At 38.6% G+C, this 25101-nt stretch overlaps 1 protein-coding gene across 3 annotated transcripts in view; it reads left to right on the forward strand.

Annotated features, from left to right (window-relative positions):
* Positions 1-1831: 1831 nt before the first annotated feature.
* The window catches only part of GBF1 (golgi brefeldin A resistant guanine nucleotide exchange factor 1), a 101512-nt gene continuing 78242 nt past the window's right edge, over positions 1832-25101 (forward strand). For 2 of the 3 annotated variants that reach the window (XM_059821414.1, XM_059821415.1), the window contains exons 1-2: positions 1835-1930; positions 3236-3302. In XM_059821414.1, the coding sequence (XP_059677397.1) occupies positions 1835-1930; positions 3236-3302 (163 nt within the window). Of the gene's footprint in view, positions 1931-3235; positions 3303-25101 lie in introns of all 3 variants that reach the window. The other variant, XM_059821417.1, reaches the window with a different exon arrangement.

Below are 25101 nucleotides of genomic sequence, written 5' to 3' on the forward strand. Positions count from 1 at the left end.
TAAATAATATATGGAATAAGTTACTATTGAGGATGGGAACATCTCTCAAGCATTAGACACATGAGTAGGAAGAATATCTGTGGTTCTGTTGTATATAGCTGTGGAGGGAGGATATAAACCTTTGTTCTTCAGGGCACAAGCAAACTACTTGGCAGAACTATTTATTTTACTGAATCATCTAGTAGTGAATGAGATAAACTATTGATCTTGTCTGTCATGGCAGTTCCTATGTTATAAAATATTTTTGTCTTTGCCCCTAATTTATTGTGTAACATTTAGGAATACCATTATGTATAATTCATCTAATGAAGTAAGAAACAGTTTTGCATTAAGATTATTCATCCTATTGCAAACATGTAAAAATCCAAAAGAACAAATCTGATGCTTTCCCTTGATAAGGTACTTTTTTATAGTATTTTGCTTTCTTTCCGTTATTTACAGAGCTCTGAAGCAAATTAGTCTCTTTCACTCAGAGGATATTTGTATATTTGAAGTGTTGTTGATAATTTAAACATGTTAATTACTGGATCTGTCAAGCTTCACATTATGTATGTTATGAAATTTCTGTGGTGATGTTTCTGAGGTCTGGAATAATACACCAAAATTGTTTCCTTCCAGCTTTGCTTTTGCTATGTGGGCAGAAATCCTTCTCATATTCTCTGTGGTTTATTACCCCCTGCCCCACCCCCCGAGTCCTTTAAATGAGCCTGTCTGATTTGAAGTGTTATGATCAATGTTTCATCTGTTTTCAGTCTTTTGCTTCCCTATGGATGGCCTGTTGTGATTTCAAGCTGGGTTCCTCATTTTCCTTTCATATCTTCTGAAAAAGTCTCATTACTTGGCTACAATTTCACTAAATCCTTCTCATTTGCAGACATGGTATCATCTGACTCTCTGGCCTCTTTATAAGTCCTGTTTATTCTTTATAAGCAGTTGTGTCTATTCATTCCCCTCCATTCTTATTTCTTTATACTTGACTGTATCTGGGCTACAGCTAGTATAGAGAGAACAATGCTGTAGTTATCTTCTCTTTGTTTCTTTTTCTCAGACCATTACAAATATTTCTTGCTTGTAAATTTTTTTCCCTTCCTTTGGCTCTCTCTCTGGATACATCAGTTTAAGTTTTTCCCTCTAAGATCTCAGGCTACATGACAGTAAGTGTCTGCCTTTAGCTTTTTCACTTTTTCTCCCTGTGTTCCATCCAGTTTTGTCTCTAGTTTTGCTCATTTCTTTGTGGGGTCTTAGCGGTGACTTTTTTACTTGCCCGCTTTCTTGAAAGCTTTTTTCATGAAGCAAGTGTGAAATCAACATCTGTTATAAATTACTTTATTTTGTCAAAGTTTAAAGTCCCAAAGAGTTTTGCTCTGGCCAGCTTATTCAAGCCACTGATGCTTATTTAACAGAGTACAAGATTGGCTTTTGTGTTCTGTGTAGAGCTGCGGGACTTTTTCATAAGTGCTGGACATGCGTGTGTTATTGCATTCTCATGGATGTCTGTCCTGGTACCCTAACACTTTATCTTTCTGTGAACTCACACAGACTGGACAAAAATAAGGAATGTGCCTTGGCAAAGTTGTCTCTTGCTGCGCAGATGCCCTGTTATAACTAATTGTCTGCTCTCATGGTCTGGAAAACGGACTCTGTGGAAAAGCTTCTTCCTTTTGACAAAGTAACACTTTCTCTGCATGCACAAAACAAAGATCTGAAATAGTTTCTTGCATCTCTGCAGGCCTCCTGCTTGATTAGGGCCAACTTGATGTTTCATCTGAGGAAGAGAATGATTCTGAGGGGCTGGAGATTAATTTGAATTACCTTTATTTTCAGGATTGTCAGGATGGTGGATAAGAACATTTACATAGTACAAGGTGAAATCAACACGGTGGTGGGAGCCATAAAGCGTAATGCCCGATGGAGCACTCACACACATCTGGTAAGTTACCTTGAATTGTTGCTACCTGTTCAGGCTATGGCAGAAACCACCTGTTTTTAGAAAAGTACCTCCATTTTTTTTAGCACTCATTGTAGTACTTTTGTAAGTGAAGCTGGAAGAACTTTCTATAATGTTTCATGCTGAGCAGTTTTGGTTTCTTGTGTAGCAGTGACTGTAAAGAGGTATAAAGCTGGAAATCTTCTGCCTATATACCCTGTAAACTAACAAAAAACCCCACGTTGTATTCCACATGGGAATCATCTCATTTAGACTTTTATCACCTGGTGTGTCAGGGATTTTGACTATATGGTGGTGTTTTATTTAGCACAATGTTTTTATATATCTTTTGTGCCCTCTTAGAGAAGACAGTCTTCGTTATGAAAGCCATGAAATAAAAATTAGGAAAGTCATTATATATAGGGTATTTCTTAATTTTTCATACGGCATATATCTTTTCTTAGCTCTGTTTTGTGACTGCTAGCTATATTCGTTACTGAAACCTGTTAATAGATTGAAACCTGTTTTGTTAAAAGCCATTAATACAATGTTTCCAAGTCTAATGATGCATTGGTCAGTTTATGGCTTCCACAGTGTAAATGTGTGCATGTGGCGTACAGTATCTGTGGTGCATTTCAGAATGTTGCATCAATAGCAGATGGCTGTCATCCAGCACAAGTGGTTTCAGTTTGTCAAAGGGCAGGGCCCTTTTTCTTTTTAACAAGCGTTTTTCTTCATTAGAGCTCACTGCCACCCAGCAGGAGGTGTGGCTGCGGATGTACACAGCTTGGAGAAACTGCTGCTCCTCCTTATTTTAATATCATAAAGATAGACTAAGGCTAAAGGATGCAGCTATTCATATAAATTTTGCACTGTGATTCTTTCTTCAAGTTATTTTAATGGCACCAAATGTCATTGTAGTTCTGTTGCCATTAAAATCTGCATAGATTAACATTATAGCAAATCCAGATGAGCTATTTCAATATGGTATGAGCTAGATTTGTGCTGAAATTTATTGAACAGCGGAAGGCTAATAAGAAATACTTCTAAGGACAATAAAACCAAACCAGAATGCTCAGTCTTGAACCTATGTTTCCACATTTGAGCTGTATGACATTGGGGAACACTAGCAGGAAAATAAAAATGCTTGTCTTGATTTTGATGGAGTGAACATGCTGACAGTGATAAACTCAACCCACAGTACTTCTGTGAATATGAAGGTGAGGTCTTTACAGACCCATTATTAAGGTCTGTCTTCAGGAATATATTTGCCTCATTAATGACTTCCTTCCTATGTATAACCTATAGGATGAAGAAAGGGATCCCCTGCTGCATAGCTTTAGCCTCTTAAAAGAAGTGCTGAATAATATAACAGGTAAGCTTGTACAGAAATTGGTAGGTATGTTTACCTGCTAGGGTATATGCAAATAAATGTACAGGTGTACTTGTTTGTCTTATTTACTGTCCAGAGGTCATATATTGAATAACGAGAAAAGAGCAAATATGTATATAGTTCTAGACAAATAATACCAACGTAAACTAGTACTCAAATAGCACTGCTGCCACTGTCTGGAGATATATATATATATGTGTGTGTATATATATACACCCATGTTTTTATATGTAAATATGCATCTTTCTTCAATATACTGAAGCTTGTAGTAATATATGCAATCTGGTGTATTATTATGCATTGTCTTTCTGTGCTTTGTTTACGCTTTCTGATCTGTGAATGATGAGAAAAATCTGCTTAGAAAGTAGCCTCCCATTATCTGTTTTCTCCTCACATTCTTTGGTTTGTTGATTTTCATCGTCTGTTATCACTAATCAGTGAAGCACAGACTTCACTTTCCATTTTGGTATCTTGAAGCGGAAGTCTTACTTTGTGACTAGTTGCACTGGAAGGAACTGGAAATCTGTATTGATTACAGAAGTAAAACACAAGGCTATAATGTGTATTCTGACCAGGTTTTTTCTCCCAACCCATCTTTCTCCCCTTTCCTCCCCACGTTTTCTCTTTTTGTAGTTTCAGGAGTGATTGGTTAAGTGTAACCTAAGTATATGTTGAGAGTCTGGAAGTGAGGCTAATCCTGAGCTGCATGTGGCATTCTGCTGCTTCTTCCTAGGTTTTGTCTTACTGATTGTAATACTTGAAAGTAAGCTTTCTTTCTGGTCCCTTTATTACAGTGAGTGTTCAGAACTGCACTCAACCTAAGTTTGAGATGGACTTTTTGCATTTCTAATTGCGAAGCGTGCCCATTTCTGTGTCAGCGCTGAGCCTGGAATCCCATAAAAAGTATGTTCCCTAGAAGTACCATAGTGCCACTTCCAGGTGCTGATGAGAGGTGCTGAGGGCACATGCCAGTTCTGAGCCCTTATTCCTTCCTCTGTGGTGGCTGCCTGTAAATGTAATGCTTTACTTTTCTTTCACAGGCGAACTTCCCTTGATTGTGAGCAGGACTCTTCTGTCAGGTCATGATATCTTAGGGAACTCCTGCACAGCTTGCGTTTCTGGATAGTATCTTTGTTCTGGATGTTATGCTTGTGCCCAGACTACATGACAGTCTGGATTTGTGGTTTTTTTGTAAGCTCACTCACCTGCTGTAGGATATGCATACAGTCACCAAAAGTGTTTTGGGAGGAAATCTTCCTTCTCTCCCTTGTAGGAGATAAAATTTTCTTTAAAATAAGACTCCTGAAATTTGCCATTATTGCAAATATCTCTGCTCATCAACAAGAGCATGGAATGTCAGGATGCTCAAATAAATGCAGTATGAGTAAATGTCAGGGACTGGCCATTTATCTAGAGTAGCTAGATACAATGTGCTGCTGACTTGTTGGGGAAAAAATGCAAGCCCACTGTCTGCTTGTGTTAGAGAAAGCAAAGTTTAATGTACTGAGAGATTCAGAGACTCCCTGTATTAGTCATCACATAAGTGTGGTTCATGCTAAGATGATAATTGCTTAGATATGGTGATGATAGTGTGTTCATTTGACTGCGTGGGGTTCTTTTAAACAGGTCATTTCAGCTTCAGTGACTGCTGTTAACTGACTAGTGTCTTGAGGTAGGACATCGTTGCTATGCTCCATTTTTTTTGGTTTTAGACATGGACCGGTTACCAAGCAATACTTTGAATGATACAGAGTCTTCTGCCTCATCTTCCAGGCAATGAAAAGTCCAAGCTTAGGGGTTTTTGTGGGTGGGTTTTTTTGGTTGGGTGGTTTTTTTTTTTTGCCTAGACCTTCCTTTCATGTCTCTTTCATTAGCTCATGGAAACGCATTGCTTTTATATTTAAATTTATTCAAAGCTGTAATCTTTGACATTTGAGTTAGCTTTTAGTACAATTTTGCATTTATAGTAATATATATTATGTATTTTCTCAATCCCCCAAGAACCCATTTTAATCTGTTCCGGATGCAAATTTCAGGCTGCCTTGTCCCATCTCCCCTCTTGCTCTCGCCCTCCCTTCCCCTCCCCCATGGAGCATGTTTGATCAGGTGTGGCAGGAATATCCACTGTCAAGCTGCGCCCTTTATATTAGTCAATATTATCCTTCCTTCCCTCCCACTCCCTTCATTCTCCTCTGGGCTTTACCAGTTGATTTATAATTTTGGAATTCTCATCGGAGTCTGTAATACAGTTTGTTCATTATTTAACCAAAACCTGTTTAATGAGCAAAGAGAGGCAATGTAAATGTTAGGCATGTTGCAGTGGAGTACCTTTTGTTCTCCTCTGAGCTAGTGGGTATTAACTCTGTCATGACTGTGATGCTGAAATACCCTGGTCAAGGGTATAAAGATGCACCGTATGCCTCCAGCAGCTAAAGATTCCCATTTCAAAGTATCGTTCCTCAAGAGTAACTAAATTACATAATGTGTTTTATTTCATTACCAAAATAGTAAAAGCTTGCCTGCAACTAAGTAGTGGTATCCCATCCCATTTTTATGTCTAATGGGCTCTTGAAGGAAGCGTCTAGAGAAGATGCTGTTACTCAGCACAAACAATCGCATGATTATGGTAAGAGTAACTTCACTTCTACAGTTCAGCATACCTAGCTAAGGGCCTTGGACCCGAATTATGTGGACTGAGGTTGCTCTTTAAAATTCTGACAGAGAAACTTAATTTCTGTGGTAATTTAATGTAGATTTATAAAAACAGTTTAATAATATGAAAATGAAGAGCATGTCTGCTCTCATCCACTATAATTTGGTTTATTGTATGCCATTTTTACACTTTTATGGAATACATATATTTTAATTATTATTGATAGTAGTTGCCTGAAAAACAGGAAAAATAGAGGTTCTGTCATCTTGGGTGATGCGTAAGTTACTCCAAGATAAATTTAATGGCTTTAATAGCTGAATACTTGTTGTACTAAGATAAGCACTGTAAGCTTAAGTTTGATGTGGTGTCTCATATTTCCAATGCTTAGAAAAAGCAAAAATCAGTGTCCTGAGTTACGACCACATGGAAGCAGTTGACTATCAAGCTTTGTCCATGCATGCAGAATTGAAATACAACTACATCTTCAAAGATTATCTTAAAACTGATGGAAGCCTTAGTATTGATACCAGTTTGGATCTAGGGTCACTGCCACCACAACTTCCATTTGACTGCTTTTTAAAGTAAGCTGAGTATCTAGAAAATGTGTCTGGGTGTTGAAAGGTTTGTTCCTTTCGTCAGTTTTGTTATGGATTTAGGTCAACAAAAGGAAGCTTCTTTTTGACATCCAGTGATAACTGAGCATCTTCTCTTTCATGAGTGTTTACAAATTAGGATGCTCTTGAGCTCACTAGGGAGAGAGGTTTTATAACCATAAATGGATGGAAATATGAATTAATTATAAGCCTGCTTTTACATGATCTGATGAGGATTGTGTTTCCTTAAATCTTGCTGTGGCTGTTGAAGTCTTCAGATCATTCCAGTGTGGTGTAGAGGTAAGAGCAGGTACTTCTGTAGTTCTCATTGCAGAATTTGTGCTTTGCTCTGCCTTGGGGGATGAGTCAGTAACCAGGATTTTTGTGACTGAAATACTGCTTACTGGTGTATAGGATGGCTTTAGGACAGAAAATGACTGAATACAACTGCCTTGTACAAGGCAGCACTGCAGTGGGAGAAGCAGGTGTTTGTGGAAAGTGTGTACATCGAGAGTCTATTTAAATAAGGTTTAAACTAGGTAAACACACCTGTGAAGAGGTGTTTGTGTATATTCTAGGTCCATGAGTGCCAGACTGGAAGGTTTGAGTCCTTTTATCCTCTGGTGGTTCAGAGTTAGTGCATTTAAACAGAAGCTGCAAAGTAAGCTGTTAGAAGCACTCCGATTTCATGCACATTCATGACATTTTAAGTGAATGCTTGTACAGTGGGTTCAGAAGAATCTTTTCATGGCTTATTTCAGACAAGAAGCTGCTGCAAATCTCCATCTTTAGAGGGTTGGCTGGGGCATTAAGAGCTGGCTAAAGGTCAAATGATTGTAACCGTAAGAGAACCTTTGCCCAGTGTACTGACTTAATATACTTGTTACTGTAGCCATCAGTTTTCTGGTGTGTAGATTTGATTGCACACTCATTTTCTCATGTCTGAGCTCTGGAAACTCAGTTTTTAGGGAAAATCTGACATTCGTATAAAACAATATAGGAATTTTATCCTGATTTGGGATTAATGTCTGAACTTTTTCTGAAAGATCTTGTTTTAAGAAGTGGTAGATCAGTAGTAGATGTAAATGTGTGGCCTGTTCTCAGTGCTATTACATTGCTATTGAATAGAATCTGAGATACTCGTTGTGGTCTATTCAAGTTAAGAAATCAGAAAAAATAATGTGGTGGGTTTTTTTTTTTTAAGAAGTGTAAGAATTAGATTACATGGATGTGTGATATGTATAGTGCTGCAATGCTTGTTACTTTCCATTTTGCAGAGAAGAGCAATGCCATATATTATTTATTATTTATATCATGAGTATCTGCAGGAAGTACCTGGACTTATTAGCAAATAACAAATACTAATGAACTGTAAGCTATGATACTTCTCCCTTTGCATTGAAGGATTGCAATGTTATCTAGAGCAGATGTTAAAAAAAAAATCCACCTAAGCTTTTTTCTGTTGCCTATAAGCTTCATATAAAAGATCTAGAAGACTCACTGGTCCCCTAGGTTATGTCTGTTCCTGTTATAGCTTAAATATTTATTTTTTAATTTTTTTTTTTTTTAAATAACAGGTATCCATACATGTTAACTTGGTATTTTGGAAGACCAAGCAACTCAGGTTAACGTTTAGCTTTTGTTTCATTCTTAATAAAATTTTTAAGAAGAATGGAAAGTGTGTAAGAAAGGTTAGGAAATTGATAGAGTAAGGTTTCTTCCACAACTTTAACTCAGCCTCACTCTAACTAGTGGATGGCAATACAATTTTAGTCCATACCGAATGACCTGACACAGTGTACAGAAGTGGTAATTAATTTCTCTTAATATTTTCTGTCACCTTCTTACTATAAGAAATATGAAGATTAAGGTGACAACCTTAATTTGATGCTTTGCTTGCAGGCTTAATCCAGGCTTGATTTTTGCGAGTTGTGTTCAGACGATGCAGTAGAAGTTGTCATTTTAAAAGCAAGTTCCTAGTCTTCATGAATGCAGGCATCCTTTGAAGTGCACAGAGAATGTAAACCAATGCAGTATTTTTGCTTTGAAGCTGCAGGTACTTCCAAATACTCTCTCTGAGAGAGATTAATCTTCTTTTTAATCTCATTGTAGCATCAAATGAATCAAATTACTGTCTTATGGCTGAGGTCTTTGAATTTCCCTTAGATAATAGGTTTCTGTTGACATTTTTGGCGTAGATTTTTTTGGTGTTATTGGAGAAATAATAAACCAGACTTTTCCCAGGTGGTTGCTAATTTTGTGCTTTACTTTCTAAGCAATTTTCCTGGAGTGACACTAATGTGACCTAAGAATGGTAGCTGCACTGGGAGACCTGTTAGTATTTGTGAAGCTTATGGATGCACCAAGACAAGCACCATAACCTTTTCCAAGGCTTTTCTGTTGTGTGTGGGACAGCATTTATGCAGAGTATGTGGGGAGTCAGATATGGATGGGGTCACTCAGAACTCTAGTTGATTCTGTTGAATTATTCACTGAGTCCTTCAACATAGATTACTGAATGAAACTGGGTCTCCTGAGAAGGGGAAGCTTGTAATTGAGAGATTGTATAACTAAGACTGAACAGGCAGAAAGGGCTAAACTGCAGTTGAGTAGCATCCTTAATTCAGTAACTTTTTAGCTCTTGTGTTCATCTTCTATTTTGTGTTTCTGAGTAGTAAGAAACCTATTGAATAAATTCAAGAAAAGTGGGGTGACTCTGGGAATTTCTAGACCAAAAAAACCAACCAACCCAGTAAGGTGGTCTTCACACAAGGTATTTCTGCATTTCTCTTAAAGTCAGGACATCTGAACTGTCCCTTCTGCAGTCCAGCACCACCACCCTTGCAATACCACCTAAGCATACTTTTAATACAGTTCTTTGGGTGCAATTTAAGACTAGAGCTTGGAGCTTAACAGTCTTCCATCTGTGCATGGCTAATGACTGGCAGGTACAGGCAGGAGGTGGTGCTGTTGGAAGGAATTGTTTCCTGACCCCTAATCCTTAAGGACCCAAGGATTTAGATGGACAAGCACTCCTGGCTGTTGCTTGGCAGAGTTCCCACAGTGGGCTTGTTCTGTAACACCAGCCTTCTGTTACCACTGCAGGGCTGGGCTCTGAAGAGCTGCCACATGTGCACGGTGTGCAAGTAACTCTCTCTTGTTCCACACTTGTTGAGCAATTACTTTCCCACTTGTTGGGCGCTCCATTATTTCCTTCAGTTACTGCTTCTGTGTGAAGTGGAGCCATAAAGGAAATGGCCTAATGTACATACATTAGAGGGCAATAAATTGCAGTTTGATTTGGTAGAAAGGCAGTACCAGATGCTCTGTTGAAGTGAAGGTTCCTCTTAAGTCATCCATGGAGGTTTTACTCCAGGTTTTTATTGATGACGATGTCTTTGTTTTGGTCAAGACTAGTTAAAAGGAATTGTGGTCAATTAAGAGGCGTTAAGGCTGTTTGCATTATAGTAAAAACCCTCTGGAAGTAGGAGTGTACATGAAATTGCTGAATTCCTGTAGAAGTTGATTAAATACATAGCTCTTCTGTTCTGTCACCTTTCCTTCTTTTAACTGTGTTCTCCCCTCGCTAAACTGCTGCCATCTAACCTGTTAAAAACAATGTCTCAAAGGTGATTTACTTCAAAGAAGCAATAATTTGTGTCAGAAAGTGCAGGTGCATGTTTATATAGTTGCATAATATGTAATAGGGCTGCCAAGAAGTATTGGTCATACATACACAACAAGCATACTGAAGCATTCCTCACCTCAAAGGGTTTGTAGCTTAAGAGGGTAGAAGCAGAGAGAAATCATTAAGTATACAAAGTTGTTAAACACTTGAGAGTTTTTCTTAATGACTACCTCCATTTGTCCTTTAAACACGCCGTCGTTGGCTGATCCCTAATACCATTTATAGCAATATGTGAGTTTGAAGGAGAGGATTGAAAGAAGATTCAACTGGGCAAAATGTCCTTTTTTCAGGAATAGCGCAGGGATGTGTGATAAAGTGCTGCTTCTCTCCATAATTAGTGTGGAAGAAAAAAGCTAGCACGAAGAGCGGTAGAATGGGAGGGATTTAAAGGTAAGTATAAAAGTAGCAGGGTAATGGAGAACATTGTTATTAAAATAGCAGGTTTATTGGTTAGAGAACGTTAATAGTGAGGGATGTGCAGTTGGTGGCTTGCCCGTTTGAGGTAAACTTGCAAGAGCTTTTTCATTTTGAGGTAACTTGTACCTAGCTTGTCCGCTGTCTGAGTATTGTCAAATAGATTATTGCTGAAGGTTTGTTGTTTTGTTTTGGGGTTTTTTTGGCAATGAGGGGGGAAAAAAAATAGTTTTCTTCCAACATGTTATGGACCTCCTCATTGTAAGTTCTTAAAACAAATTTCAGATGGATAGTCTTCCCTTTGTAATTTGCCTTTAGAACACGATAAAAGACAGCAAATTTATCCAGGAAAGAGCTATAAAACTTACAGCTGCATGCAGTCCTATGAAAACTGTCATCCTTTAGATGGCATGATTTTTACTTGCTTTACAGCACATCTAAAAGCTACAGAGAAAAGGAAGTTTGGTATATATTGCCTATAATACAGTGGCTTAAAGGTAGGGACTGAGGTCTTGTGATATGGTGGATTCTGAGGCGAAAGAGATGGAAATGTCATGTCATGGATGAGTTTGAAGTGCATTCATTCCAGTGTTGGTGGTATCAACAGATACTTTCTGGGGAAAAACTTTGGGAGTGAATGGAAATCCGTGAATTTGTTACTAGAGTGAGGAAGGGTAAATCGTAAGTGAGTTAAATATATTTAAATCTTCTAGGGACGGCGAATCAGTACACGTCATCACAAAATTGTAGGAAATAAAACCCATCTTGAGAAGGAACATTTATCAACTAGTCATAGTTATTGTAGAAAATTGATTGATCTACATTAGTATTGTATGATGTACTGTATCCATGTGACTTGGAAATGCCATTGGAAGTGTTAAAGCAACCTGCTCTTCCTTTGAACTAATAATATTTGGACATTTCTTGTTTAGTTTAAGGGCACGGATAGACATGGACTCCTCATCACTCGAACTTCATGAAATGAATGTGTGCATGCTCTTTGCATGGTGCAATTGTGAAGTTGAAACTTGTCAGTTCAAACTACTGTTGTATTCAAGCATGTTGTGAAAGAGAGAGGAGGTGTATAGTTACGTGACAGTTGAGGAACAGGGCAAGACATTATGACAAAAAAAGACATTGTGAGATGGGTAGAAAGGTACAGGTAAAACGTGTTAGATGAGAGCTTGCACGTTTATGCAATAGAACTAAAGTTTGGGATGATACTGGCTTTAGCTGTCCTGTTAAAATGAATAGATTGATAAACTGTTTCCATGACAGCTTATGCTAATGTATTTTGCACTGTAATCACAATTTCACAATTGTAATACTCAAAGGGTGCACTTGATTAATGCTTGTTAGCAGAGTAAGTTAAATTCTCCAGTGATGGTGGTACTTTGATTGTTCCCCCTATCTATACCCTAATATAAGCACTTCAGAAGTTCTAATTTCCAGTTCTGTCCTTGTAGCAGTAAGCTGAAACTTATTGCTAGCCATAGTGAAACAGTAAGTTATAAACAGAGGACTCTTTCAGAAAGTGTATGCTGCCTTTGCTTGGTGCAGGAGTCTGAATGCTTGCATGACTGTAAATAATTCTCGATGTGTGTGCTACTTAGATGAGATGAGAGACATCAAAACAATGTGTTCACTTTTGATCGTGTTTAACTTAATTCTGGGAGGAAGTTTTTTATTAAAATGTGTCTTTGTGTTCTGTTACTTTTCAGGAAATTGTCATTTTTCTTGATACAGTGACAAAGTCTGCCAAGTGGCTGTTGAATTAGATTCCATTTACCTCTTAACTGCTTAAATAATTTAGGTGGCAAATTGTAAATATGAGGTTTGTTGAAATAAATCAAGATGTGGTTGTTATCTTGATTGTGGCGTATTGAAGGAGAACGGTCTATTAGATCTGGGTATAGCCTAGGGGAGGGGCTTTATTCTAGAAATAAAACAAGTGGCAGTGGTAAAATATGGTTGCTCATGTAAGCATCTTTAGGGACTGCACTTAAGAACTTGGATGTTCTTCAGAGCGGGATTAGACAGTTTATAGTGGCCTGTAATAGTTCTGTAATAACTCAGATGGCTGTCATGGCAGCATGGGAGGAGACATCATTAGCTGGTTCTCACTTCAGTCTGAGGTTTTAACAGTTGTCGTTCAGAAATACTATGTTTTTCTTTGCATACTCAGCTCTTAGTTAAAACATTTGGTTTTTTAGTGTCTGAAGTGCAAATATATTCAGTCAGACTTAAGATCTAACAAGCACTATCAAACTTCGCTTCTGTGCTTTCCCTCTCTTAAATATATTCTGCCTCAGTATGAAATTGGCACTTCAGATGTGAAGTGATCAGGGTGGTACAGGGAGTGGGGAGAACACAGTCCTGGGAATATTTACTTTGGTGGCATTGTTGATGATGAACACAAAAGTGTAGGAAATATGTTTGCTCAAATGTTTACCAGTCTGTTAAAATATGGTCAACAGGAAGAGACTTTTCTGGTTGAAACAGCAGTACTGTGATATTGTAGGAAAACTAGATTTTGGTTTGTCAAAGAGATAAATTCTAAAAACCAAACTTTTCTGAAAGTGTATGACTTCTTTGTGTGATACAGGAGTCTGAACACTTTCATCATGAAGGCTTCTGCTTCATTAAGGACATAAGGGAAGAAATATCCATGTTTGGTAAATAAAAAAAGTAATGTTTTCTTGGGGAAAAGGTTTTGCCTAGAGTGTTGGAAACATAGGAGAGGAAGAAATGAAAAGATTTGGACATTGCAGAAAGCAACAGAGCAACTCTAACAGAGTAGCTGAATGGCAGTTCAGTAACTGAAAAAAAAAGTTTTCTTCAGAGAAAAAGAAATTGCTGAAGAAATACATTATTAAATAATAGGGGGGGGAAGGGGGAGACTATCATAGGCATCCTGGAATGCTTAATTTAATGGTTGTTTGGGAATTGACTATTAAAGCTTTGTGTCAGAGGCAACCTCAACTTAAATTTTGCAAACTGTTTTCTCCCTTCCGCTTTTACTAACAATCCGTTAAAGATCTGAAAGTGAAGTTCGTTCTCATTCAGCTGCCTTTAAATTGTAGTTTCTTTTTGGATGGCAGTTCTTATGCTATTGAGTTTCACAACCCATACTGGTACTTGTTCACATGCACAAGACCCATGTGCTGCAGCGGAAGGTCACACACTCCCTTTCACTCTGCAGGAGCAGCAGGTGATGGTACCAGCTGTTCACATCCCTGTATTAGATGCCTGAATTTGAGCAGCTGTATGAGGCTGCTAATAAACTCTAACATGTAATGCAGTTCATATCTTGCCCACATTTCACTTGATCCTACTCTGCACTGGCCAGTTTTTTTTTTTAACATCTTTCAATGCTACCCATAAGATGCTCATTTTCTTTCTTGTCATGCTGGTCTCCACTCCTCTCATATGATGTGCCAGCACATGCTTGAAAAGTGTTCCAGCATTACAGATTTGAAAAGGAAAGGGTACCAGAAAACGTGCAAATGTACAGGGTTTAAGGAAGCAGGAATAATCTCTCTAGCAAAAATATTTTTAAATTTTAAAGTTTTAATGCTGTAGTGAAAATAATCTAGTCTGTTCTAACGGATGTACTTGTCCTTAAGCAATATTAGTTTTGGATACAAACCTAGGTGTTTTTTCGTTTGTTTGTTTTCGAAGAATGGGTCAAAAGTGCTTTCATTCTAAGGAACCTCTACCTGCATTCAGCTAGTTGAAGAGGTCTTGTTATGTGAATCTGCTATTAAAAGAAGGCTGCACTGGTTTTTAATTTCACCTCGAGTAATAAAATTGGCCTGGCCATGAGTTTTGATATATCCACAGTTGATTTCAACGTGTGGTTTTTATTTAAAAAGCTTATTTGTGACCTGTTAGGACCCTCTGTTAAGCCAGTTAAATAAACAATGGAAAGGTTGAAACTGCCTGTCTGCGCTTTCCAGAAAAGGGGAGGACGGAGCCAAAGGAAGGATATTTACAATTTTAAACCCTTTCAGCTTCTCTGCTCACCTCTTCCTCTTGCATCACTGATTTAGCTCCTGTCTCTTTCTCTGGAAGACTCATAGTACCTAGAACTGAGAAATACCTTGGTTCCACTGACTGGCCACCAATGTGATGACAAAGTCTTCTTGCTAATACGATCCTGAGAGGTGACTTTGGTGTTTTTTTGGTGTGTTCCCTGCCCCCACCCCATTGCAGTAGTCTCAAAAAATGCACTTTGGAATCGAAGCCATATTGAGGTAGGAGCGGTGAAGAGCATCTTTTAAAAATGTGGAAGTGGGGAAGAGAGTTTATTTGGTCCTTTGCCCAAAGGATCTCGGGGAACTTAGAAATTCAGCAAGAGTGAAGATAATTATCAGAAGTCAGGTGTTAAGTATTTTATAAAATTATGAAAATAAAAGAACCTAGCTGGGCCATTAGGGTTGGAAGAGATAGCATGAGATCAGAAGTGTATGTTAGAATATGGGAAGAATATAACTGTTAAAATAGTAAAGTGGCTTAGCTCAGAAGAAATAAAGCTAGCTTTTCATTAGATCCTATTCTTATTGCTCCACAACTCAACTCATTTTAGCTGGTCAGCATTCTTAAATTGAACTATCTGAAATCTAGAACTGATTTTCTTGCTTGGTATGTGTTGCTTTTCTCCAGCAAAGATGGCACAGTTTTTTGGGGTTTTTTTCTGGATGAGGAATTGGCTGTCCCATGGCACATTAGAGCTGTAAGCTCCTTGTTTAGCATCTAGCCTTTTTTCAGACAGCCTTACAATTTCTTTTTAGACACCCAGTATTAATTGGTTGAAACAGCCAGTTATTTTTAACTGCATATTTCAGATTTTTTTTTAACTGTTCAGGTGTCTCTGTCAGCCATAAAGAAAGCAGTTGAAGTAAATAGCTGTATCAAATGAAGTACCTCTTATCCCCACAACTGCTTCCAAAATAAACCGAGAATAATGCTTTACACATTTTGTCTCCTTTAACTCTAAAAGCAAGCAAGAGAGGAAGCATGGATTAAGATGTAGTGATTTCTAGGAGCTGTTCTCTGCTCAGATTCCTCTGTGCTTGGGCTGACTGACAGGGACATGTGGCTCAAGTGCATCTGGAAATATATCACTGCAAAATTTGGTTGGGTAAATATAGCAGGAGTGTGTTGTCAGGGCAGGAGATGGATTGTTCTGGGAAAGGAAGTGCTGTCTGTCTGTTGTCTGAATAACAATTTCCTATATTTCTGAGACCTACCTATTTCTTTCAGTGTAACTAAGGTACCAGCAGGATCTGACATACTTGGTGTGTTCTGTTGTTCTATGTTCTTATGGTGGGACAGTTACCAGAAATGGTAAAATTGGTAGGAGTAGCTATAGAGAACTGATACCAATGTATCCTATGGTGTTTAAATAGTAGTGGCACACACTTTGTTCTAGTTTAAGCTCTTTTTGAAAATAGGCAGAGACATCAAATGTGGAAAGTAACTCCCAGAGTTTCAGGACATGGCAATACTGAAGAATCCTGACTTTTGCTTAGGTGAAAAATTGTTACTAGCCCACATGGTTCCAGAAAACAAATCAAAAAAAAAAACCCCACCAAAACCCCCCTTGAAAATGGGCTGTAAGCCCATATTCTAAAATGCTTTTTTTTTGTTGGCAGCTATGTAGAAGATGAGCAGGAATAGAAAAAGCCAATTACAAGGCTTTCCTCCAGCAAAAGCTGATTGGCAAAGGCATAAAGCTTCTTGAACCATTGTGATATTGATTCAAGTCTCAATACAAATTATACTGTTTGTGGAGAAAATTGAACCAAGGGCGTTAGAGTGGCCTGCAGAAATCTATGTAAGCATAGGAGGGTGTAGACTCTATTTTATACAGAAAAGCATAATCATGGGCAATGACAATTAAAATCTTAACAGATGCAAGCAGTGGAAAATGGAACAGTAAATTACACACTTTCTGAAGTTTATCAAGGGAAGTTGGAGATGACTACAGATTGGAGGAAAAAAACCCCACCTAAACCCTACTTAAACATCAGTAATAGCCGACTGTGTTTTATCCCTCTCCATAAAGCATTGAACAACTTCATCTATACCATTTGCAGAAAATTCTTGAGCCAGTGGGTTGGTTTTTTTATCAGCTTGCTCAAGAATTTATGGAAGATGGAACCCCGTGCAATTTTGTGCATGGTAGCTGCTTGTGGTTAGTTACTGACTCTGTTGCTTGTCCTGAGAGGTTGCACACTGCTTCACACTGTAGTGAGCTCTCAGTCTGCTGCCTTGTGATGTGGCTGTGTCTGGGGTGGGGTTAGCAACCAACAGGTGCACAGCATACCACACAAATGTGGAGGCAGAGAATTTGTGGCCAAGGGCATTGGGGGTAAATAACTGTAGTTGTAAAAAGTGTTACATGAATGCTAACATTTTCACTGAGCAATGAGTCTGTTCTAAAATCTGCCCCACAATCTTCCAGGTAATAAGCTTCAATTTTTATCTTCAGAAGTCTGAAGAGCTAAACTAAAGTTGGAATTTTCTTTGGCATATGTGAAAAAATTAGTAGTTTGCTGGAGGATGCAACTGATTCAGACTAGAGGCTGTCCAAAAACTTTCTGTAGTTACAAGCAATAGGATAAGAGATGGGATTCTGTGCTTTTTGGGTAAAACCTGCATGACAAAGTAGAGAAAACTGTTTTGTCAATATACGGTGTTCTTCAAAAATACTTGTAAGCCCTCAGGATTACTTCATTTTCTTTTGATTGCACCAGGTGCAAATAATGTGCTGCTTGTCATGACTTAGGCAGGGATAAAACCTCACCATTTCTTATTTGCAGAGCCGACTCAAGACTCGTTACTCCACTTACTAGTTGTGTTACGCAGCACACCTGACTTGCCTAGGCCTTTTGCAATGCGAACCTCAACAGAAGGAACAGTACCTTTAAAAACAAAAAGAAGTCTGTGCTCATCTTATTGTTGCACTATTGCCTGCCTGCATGCCTCTTATCCCAGGTGTTCTATCTTCCAGCAATTGAGATTTGAAGTCTGCCCCTTAGAAGTCTCTGTTTCTCTTCAGACTGTCCAGACGCTGTTCCTCAAAGCCTTTTCAATGTAGTTCTTTATTCCATTTTATTTTTCCTTTGCCTGGCTCACCCTGGAATAAAACTGAAAGGGCTGAACATCACATTGCAGGTGAAATTTCACATCAAAGGACACATGTGTTGTCTCATCATCTGGTACTGGTAAACTTGTTTGTTTTTCTGTGCATCAACTGTCAGTATGTATGGCAACAAACTACTTTTTAATCAGGTATCTAGCAACAGAAAATAAATCAAGCATAACATATATTCAGAATATATTATCTTTGTTTATGTGTCTACCAGCATTTAATAAAAGGATGTTGTTCCTTTCCCCGACACTTACATTTTGTTTTAAAACGGCAAAGTTCTGCTGTGAACTAAAGGCAAGAAGCTGAGATTGTCTACAGTGCGTTGAAGGTGTAGTAAAATAATCAGACTGTGATATTAAAAAGAATTGCAGTTACTTAAATTTGAAAGAAATCTAGAAGGACTAAAGCACAAGAAGATTATTTGTAAAGGGCTTTGAAATTGTAAAGTATTATGTGCAATGAAATATGGAGTAGTATTGGGAGGCACACAAGAGGTGTGTTAGTTTGAATAAGCATAAGAAATGGGGTATCAGTATTAGCAGAGTTTATGTTTCCCACAAACACTTAAAGTTTCTGAACGTGAAGAGATGTGAACAGAAAGCCCAAGTATTCGTAGTCTGTGAAAAGTAATCCGTTTTCTTTCACTTATTAATGAGCGAGATGACTAAATGTCTTCAAAGCAGTAGAAAACATACAGATTGCTGTTGCTTATTTTTAGTCATTACATACCTCTTGCATGGAGTGCTCTGCAACATTGTAAGGAAATCAAATGTGGAGTATAAGTTCAAGTAGGAGGAATAATAGTAAATAATTTGTGCTAGATGAAATTAGAAGGAAAGGAAAGAGAAAGACTTGGTGACAAGTAAAAACCAGAAAAATGCTCAGAGACTGCAAATCTGGAACAATTGTGGACATTTTTGGACCTGCTGCTGTGGGGGAAGTGACTAGAATAGTTAACTCTTCTACAGGAGCTTTTTCTGTAGGGATTTCTTCTGGGACCACTATTCCACAATAAGAATGGCTTTGCTCTGGATGTGTCTGCATGATGATTTATTCAGGATGACTGTAGAATTACATGTAACTCTGATCTAGCTGTGTTGATAGGTGTTGTCACGTAAATAGGAAGCATTTAATCTCTGTAAGTGTAACTATTTTGCGTTCTACAACAGCCAGTTGCAACTGACTAGGTAATACTGAAAGCTTATGGTATCTAAGCCTTATTTAGTGGCAGTAAATGCTGAATTGTTAGCCTGTTCTGATAATCTCAGCTGTTTAATTGTATTAAGATGATAGTTGTTTGAACTGTTTTACTGTTTTAGCTACTAATTCTGGGACAAGAATGCATATAATAAGATAAGGAAAGGAGCAAACAGGGACATGTAGGTATATAGAATCTAAGTGGGAGCGTAGTTACTTTGTTCTTGACCTCCTCTAGAACACCTTCTGGGTGGTAAGATGTATGGGAATGGAGATGATCATTGCCTTTGTGAGATACCTTAGGGTCTGGTATTTTCTGAGATGAAACTCCACTTTATGAAAATCACCTGAAGTATTAGTTTAATTTAATCTTTCAGTCTGAGCCCACAAACTTAAACTGCACAGAACTTTATTAGCTACAACAGGCTGTTGTAAAATATTTATGCTGCAACCTTATTTTTTGGTTTTGAGAGAAGAATCACTTATGCTTAAAGATAGAAAAATCAGTGAAAGCAAGGCAAAACTTGGAACCAGGACACAGACCTTTCAAGCGTACCCTATGCATGCATAGCTGAAGTTTTATACCTGCAGAAGCTGCCTGAGTTTCTTGTAGTGCACAAACAGCACTTAGGGCCAAATGTAAAAGCCACAGAAGCTGCTTTGCAAAAAGAGCATGCTTTTCCAAAATTTTTTTTAGCTTTGTCTTCCATGACTCATGTTCCCTTTTTCTCTTTTGCTGTTACTTTCTGTTTATGCTTTATTTTTTTTCCCTGTTCCCATGTAAGCCCTTTAAGACAGTAATCTTTCTGTGTCAAACTTAAAACTCATGTAACTTTTCAATAGGAAACCCCCTATATTTGCCTGACACGGTTCTTCTTACTATCCGTTCTTTATGTCCCTTTGCACAGTCAGCACTGAGTTTTTGTTGGGCTTAATATAAAGGGGCTTAGAAAGGCAGGTGCTTCTGGATTTGAGTTTGAGACTTCCAGACATGGAGTGTCATATGTGCTTTTTTTTTTTCCCCCGTCTTCTTCTGTAATGCTCTGTAGTCTGTTATAGGTTGAGTTGTAACATTCATTAAACCATTCCTCACATTCCCTGCTTTGAAAGCTTATCAGGACTGCTTTGATTTAGTTATCTGGAACAAAAAAAGCCATTTGTGAAGGTTGGAATGGAGCTCTGGAGCAATAATATACCAGAGATCAGATTCAGGTCCCAGTTGTATTATTCCTAGGGATTTATTTGCCTGTGTACACACAGGAGCAGAGTGGTGCGTATGGAAGGCTTGCAGGAATGCAAATTGGACACATTTTGTTGGGACCTGTAGGGGATTTTCACTGCTTCATAATTTTTCAAAGGTTTGTTGTACATCAGGCAGCTACTGCCTCTTCTTTAAACCTTTAAATCCCCCCTCTTTTTGCTGTTCTAAAGGTCAGATTTTTTGACAACTGTGTGCAGGAACAAGATTTGTTAAATCCCTTCATTTTTATTCATACAAATATCGGCGTTCGGTGAGCAAGAGTCACCCCAGGATTCAGAGGCACATAAAGCTCAGTACAACCCTTCTGAACCTCAATTCAATTCAGAGATGCATCTCTTCGGGACTGAACCTCCCATCTGAATATTAACCCTTGGCACTGCACAGGGAATGCATGGTAGAAATTGCATCTCTTTGTGTCATTGAGAGGGCCGGCTTCACAGGGTAGCTGGTGTCCTCATAGCTGTGGAGCAGTGTCCTGAATCTTGTCCTGGGTGCTTCCTGAGCGTAGGGCTCAAGGCTGAAGAGCTGTCATATCTGGACATACCACATTTACTCATCTAGCACTAGTCCTTTCTGGTGAGACAGTAAAATACTTCATTTTGAACCTTTCCTGTTCTGATCCAGTCAATGAAGTAACTGAGTCCCCAGTGTTAAATCCCCTTGAAGCTATTTTTAGTTGGTTTTATACAGTGATAGGCAACTCAGCTTTGAAAAAGCCATGTGATGTGCTGCTGATCTTTGGGATGTGAATGAAGACCAGGTATCCCCTTTCTTAGGGATGACTGGCAGTGATTTGCTCTCTGGAGAGCTAGTCATAGGCATCATTCAGTAGCTGTGAATTCCTCATCCTTGCCTTTCTACAATGTGGGTGAAGGGAAAGGGTTCAGGAGAGGGAAATTCCTTTTCTTAGCCAGAATAGCTTCTGTTGACTAAGGCAGTTGACAGATGAGATCTGGCAAGTCATACTGTGGTGTTTTATACAATATTGTAAACCGTTCTGTTGAACAAAATGCTATGCTGGCAGGGTGGAGATTTTGTTGTGTAATTATCCATTAAAAAAAAAATTAAAACAAATTGTGTCAACATAGGGAAAATGGTCAAGGATTGTGCCTTTTTATCATCTGCTGGACTTTATACTGAGGTGGCTGTGGAGTGGCCATATGTTTCCTTTGTTTAAGTCTGCTGTAGGAGTTGATAATTTTGGAGGGAGGTGGAGCAGATAGCTGCAAAAGCTGGGCTAGGCAGAATATTGAGTGCTTATTTCATCACAGCAGGATTCTCCAGAGCTAGTCTGTCTGCTCCTCAAGCTTACCTGTGCTGTTTATGTCTGTCAGCAGATCTGTGCTGTTTATGAATAAGAACTGTGTTCCCTAACCACTGTCACTGTGTTTATATAAATTTATGATATGGATTGTTAGATGTGTGGAAGTCATTCTGCTTACATAGCATGTTTTGTGTAGAGTTATGTACAAAGCAGTTTTGTTAACTTCAGTCATGCTAAATTTTGCCCGTATAATATACATTCTCAGACAGTGCAGATATGCAGTATATTCAGAACCTAGATCTTACATTTCCTTTCCATCACAGCTAGCAACACAGTGTAGATGACTTCAAGGATGCTTTTCCTGGGGGCTTTTTGTGTATTGATGCAAAAGTATGGGGTGGGGAGGAGGGTTGTCAGAGCCGCTTTCATGACTTAGCATATGTACTGGATTTAACACACCTGAGATAACAAAAATGGTTAGACTGTGATCTGGTGTTAGGAAAAATAAAGAAAAATGTTAAATATTTTCGCACAGATCACTGTCAGCTTGCTTTAATATTAATGTATTTTAATTTTTTTTTTAGCTGTTGCAAAGACACTTCTGACGACGTTCTGCAGCTAGCCAAGAGTTTCTGCACAGCCTTATATGTAAATTGGCTAAGTAGGTACAGGCTTAGCTGGTTGCTTCTTGCAAAGTTCTCACCTCATGATGAGAGTGGTGAACAGTTATTTTGGAGCCCTAAGGACAGACCTCTGAGGCTATGCCTGCTCGCTCCTGTTTAGAGAAAGGTCGTGATTCTGACTGGACTCAATGCTAGAATACTATTTGGTGTTCTGAAGCAGAAAGATGATGGTCCAAAGTATGTTAGTGCGCAGTCTGCTAGCCAGGTGAGGTCCGCTTAAAGGCTGGCTAATGAAGAACTATTTTGGCAACCACTTATAATAATGTGTTAATTCATCACCTCCCCTGTGCAAATGGCTTTTGTTTTGCTAAGTGAAAAAAATGTGGTAGACAAGGATGACTTGAGCTTGACACCAGCAAAAGAAAGCTTGCTTGTCACTCTGCTTAGTGACTGTACTGCTGTGTTTATACCCCTCATTCTTGGAGTGGGGAAAGCCTGCATTGGGTTCCATATTGTCCAGGATGAGAAAGGTTGGGTATGGGAGTTGAAGAAAAAGACATAGTCTGCTTTCTCAAAATAACAAGACAGCTAACACCACCTTGGAAAAAGACCTGCTCTGTGGAGGAAGCATGTTCAAACAGCATTGCTAGAATAGCTGAATGGACTGTAATGGAATCTGTTGAAGATTAACCTTGGCGCTTTATAGGCGAGCCAGGCCTTCAGAAGCGTTTGACCCAAGTAGCAATTTTAAACATAAGGTCATGGTTAATCAGTCAGAACAAGAGTGAAGGGAAGTAAAGTGTATAAAACTTGTCCTTCTTGGTGATTGCATTAAGAGACTTTGGTATCTCAGAGGCTTTTTTGTTTCTTTTCAATGATCAGTTTAAATGTGTTCCACTCAACTTTCTGGAGCCTCAGAAAACTGAGGGGGAAGGGCATTTGGTGAGAATTAAGGTAACAGCTAACTAAAAAGGCATGAGTAAAATTAAAACAAAACAAGAGGTAATTGCCTTTTGTGTAGATAACCTGGCCTGCAGAGTCTTGATTGTGCTGATAATACAGGCCAGATGTGACTTGAAATAAGCCATGAGAGAGAGGAAGAGATTTCTGCATGGATAATGAGCTGTCTGGAAGCATAAAGAATTAATCTGTTAATTTGTTAGAAAGTGGGATGCAATTTATTGAAATAAGATGTGTACTTAATTTACCTCTTTTGAGTAACTTTTCCTGTTGTCTTTGTTGGAAAATATTTGGGATGACACCCTCACCCATTGCCCCTTGAAAGATGGATGGGAAGGTTTCCTTGGTGTTTTAGTAGCAACGGAGGCTGGTGACAGCTGCCTGATCTGACTCATCTCCAGCTTCATCCTGGTCACTTCTCTGTTCAGAAATGAAGGCATTTGAAGGACGTCTTGTCATGTTTCTCTTCCTTTTTGAAATTTCAATCACATTGATGGATCCCTTCTACTGTTAGTAATACATGTCTGTAAAGAAGAATGTAGTGTGCACTCTCTGTGTAAATTGGTGCCTAAAGGATGATGTTCCAGTATTCATGGACTGGTAAATGACCAGGTGTAGAAAGGATAGTAGTGAATTTTCTTTTAAGCCACCCATGTAACACCGAAAGTCACATTTTTTAAAGGTTTGGTTTTGGGATTGTTGGTTTTTTAGTTTAGGATTTTTAATATCTGAAAATTTGATTTCTATACATAAATCAAATGATTGGAATGATAGCATAATTCCTGCTGCTGCTCATGTTACCAGAAATAGCAACAAATGTGTAGTTCTGGTGTCTGTGTGGGCTTTGAAGTGACTTGTCACTGAGAGCAGAGAGGTAGTCTTTTGGGGTGAAACGTTGTTATCTGTTTAACTGGGACTGGAAGGACCAAAAGACTGCAAGTTTCCACGTGACTTGGGGCAAATTGTGGTGGTTAATAAAAGGCATTACAATGAGCTGCATTGGAGCAGCTGGTTAGGAGCTGTAAATCTGGCCAGTTAATGGCACTTTAAACAGGGAATGACAAGTTTGGTTTATGCCTGGTGTGAAGGAGGGTGCAACTGTTGTCCTGCTTCAGCAGCTTTCAACAATGTGCTGGGTGGATGGAGGGTCCCAGACAAATGTAATTAATCAGGTTTGGGGTCTCTGAAGTGTTGACAGAAGCATTGTGTAGGATACAAAATCAGCTTCTGAATTGCAGCCACTGTATTGCTGGATTAACTTTGACCAGTAGGGTTTGCAAGAGGCTGAATGGCAATTGCTTGGCAATTGGTCTGCTGCATGGGTTTTTGGTGGTAGTATAAATCAGAATGGTAGTAATTCTGATTATGGCTGATAAAGCAGTGGTGAAACAGGGTCTCTGTTCTTCTGTAGCACATCTTAACCTTAGCATGTGTACTGTTGGCTACTTCCCTGTATTAGAAAGAAGATGTGCCTGTTTGCTGTGTTGTATTAACAAAGCAGTGAATCCCCTGGTTCTGAATGGCACTTATTTCATCCGCTGTTAGCTATAGCAAAAATAAGTTCCAGCATTTGAGGAGGCTAATAATTTCTAGGGTAACCAAATCTGGCTTCATCATTCTTTTTCTTTGTTCATGTTGAAAGTCTTATCTCACAATTTTTAGTTTAATCTCTTGGTTTTAGAATGGTTGGTGGTATCTGTTTGAGCAGTTGGTATTTGGAATAGCAAAGATGGAATCTGTCAGGCAGATTACTTGGTGATGGGTTTTGTTTTTTACCTTGATATGATGGAGTTAGATTTCACACACACAGAATCACTAAGGTTGGAAAAGACCTGTAAGATCATCAAGCCAACCATCAACTAACACCACCATGCCCACTAAACCATGTCCCACAATTTGGTGGTAAGGAGAAGCACTCAACTGGCTACCTGCAGAGTTACCTTTTTACAGATCAGGAGCAGTTTCCTGT

Source organism: Gavia stellata, chromosome 9 (genome assembly GCF_030936135.1).
Source record: "Gavia stellata isolate bGavSte3 chromosome 9, bGavSte3.hap2, whole genome shotgun sequence".
NCBI classification, from domain to species: domain Eukaryota; kingdom Metazoa; phylum Chordata; class Aves; order Gaviiformes; family Gaviidae; genus Gavia; species Gavia stellata.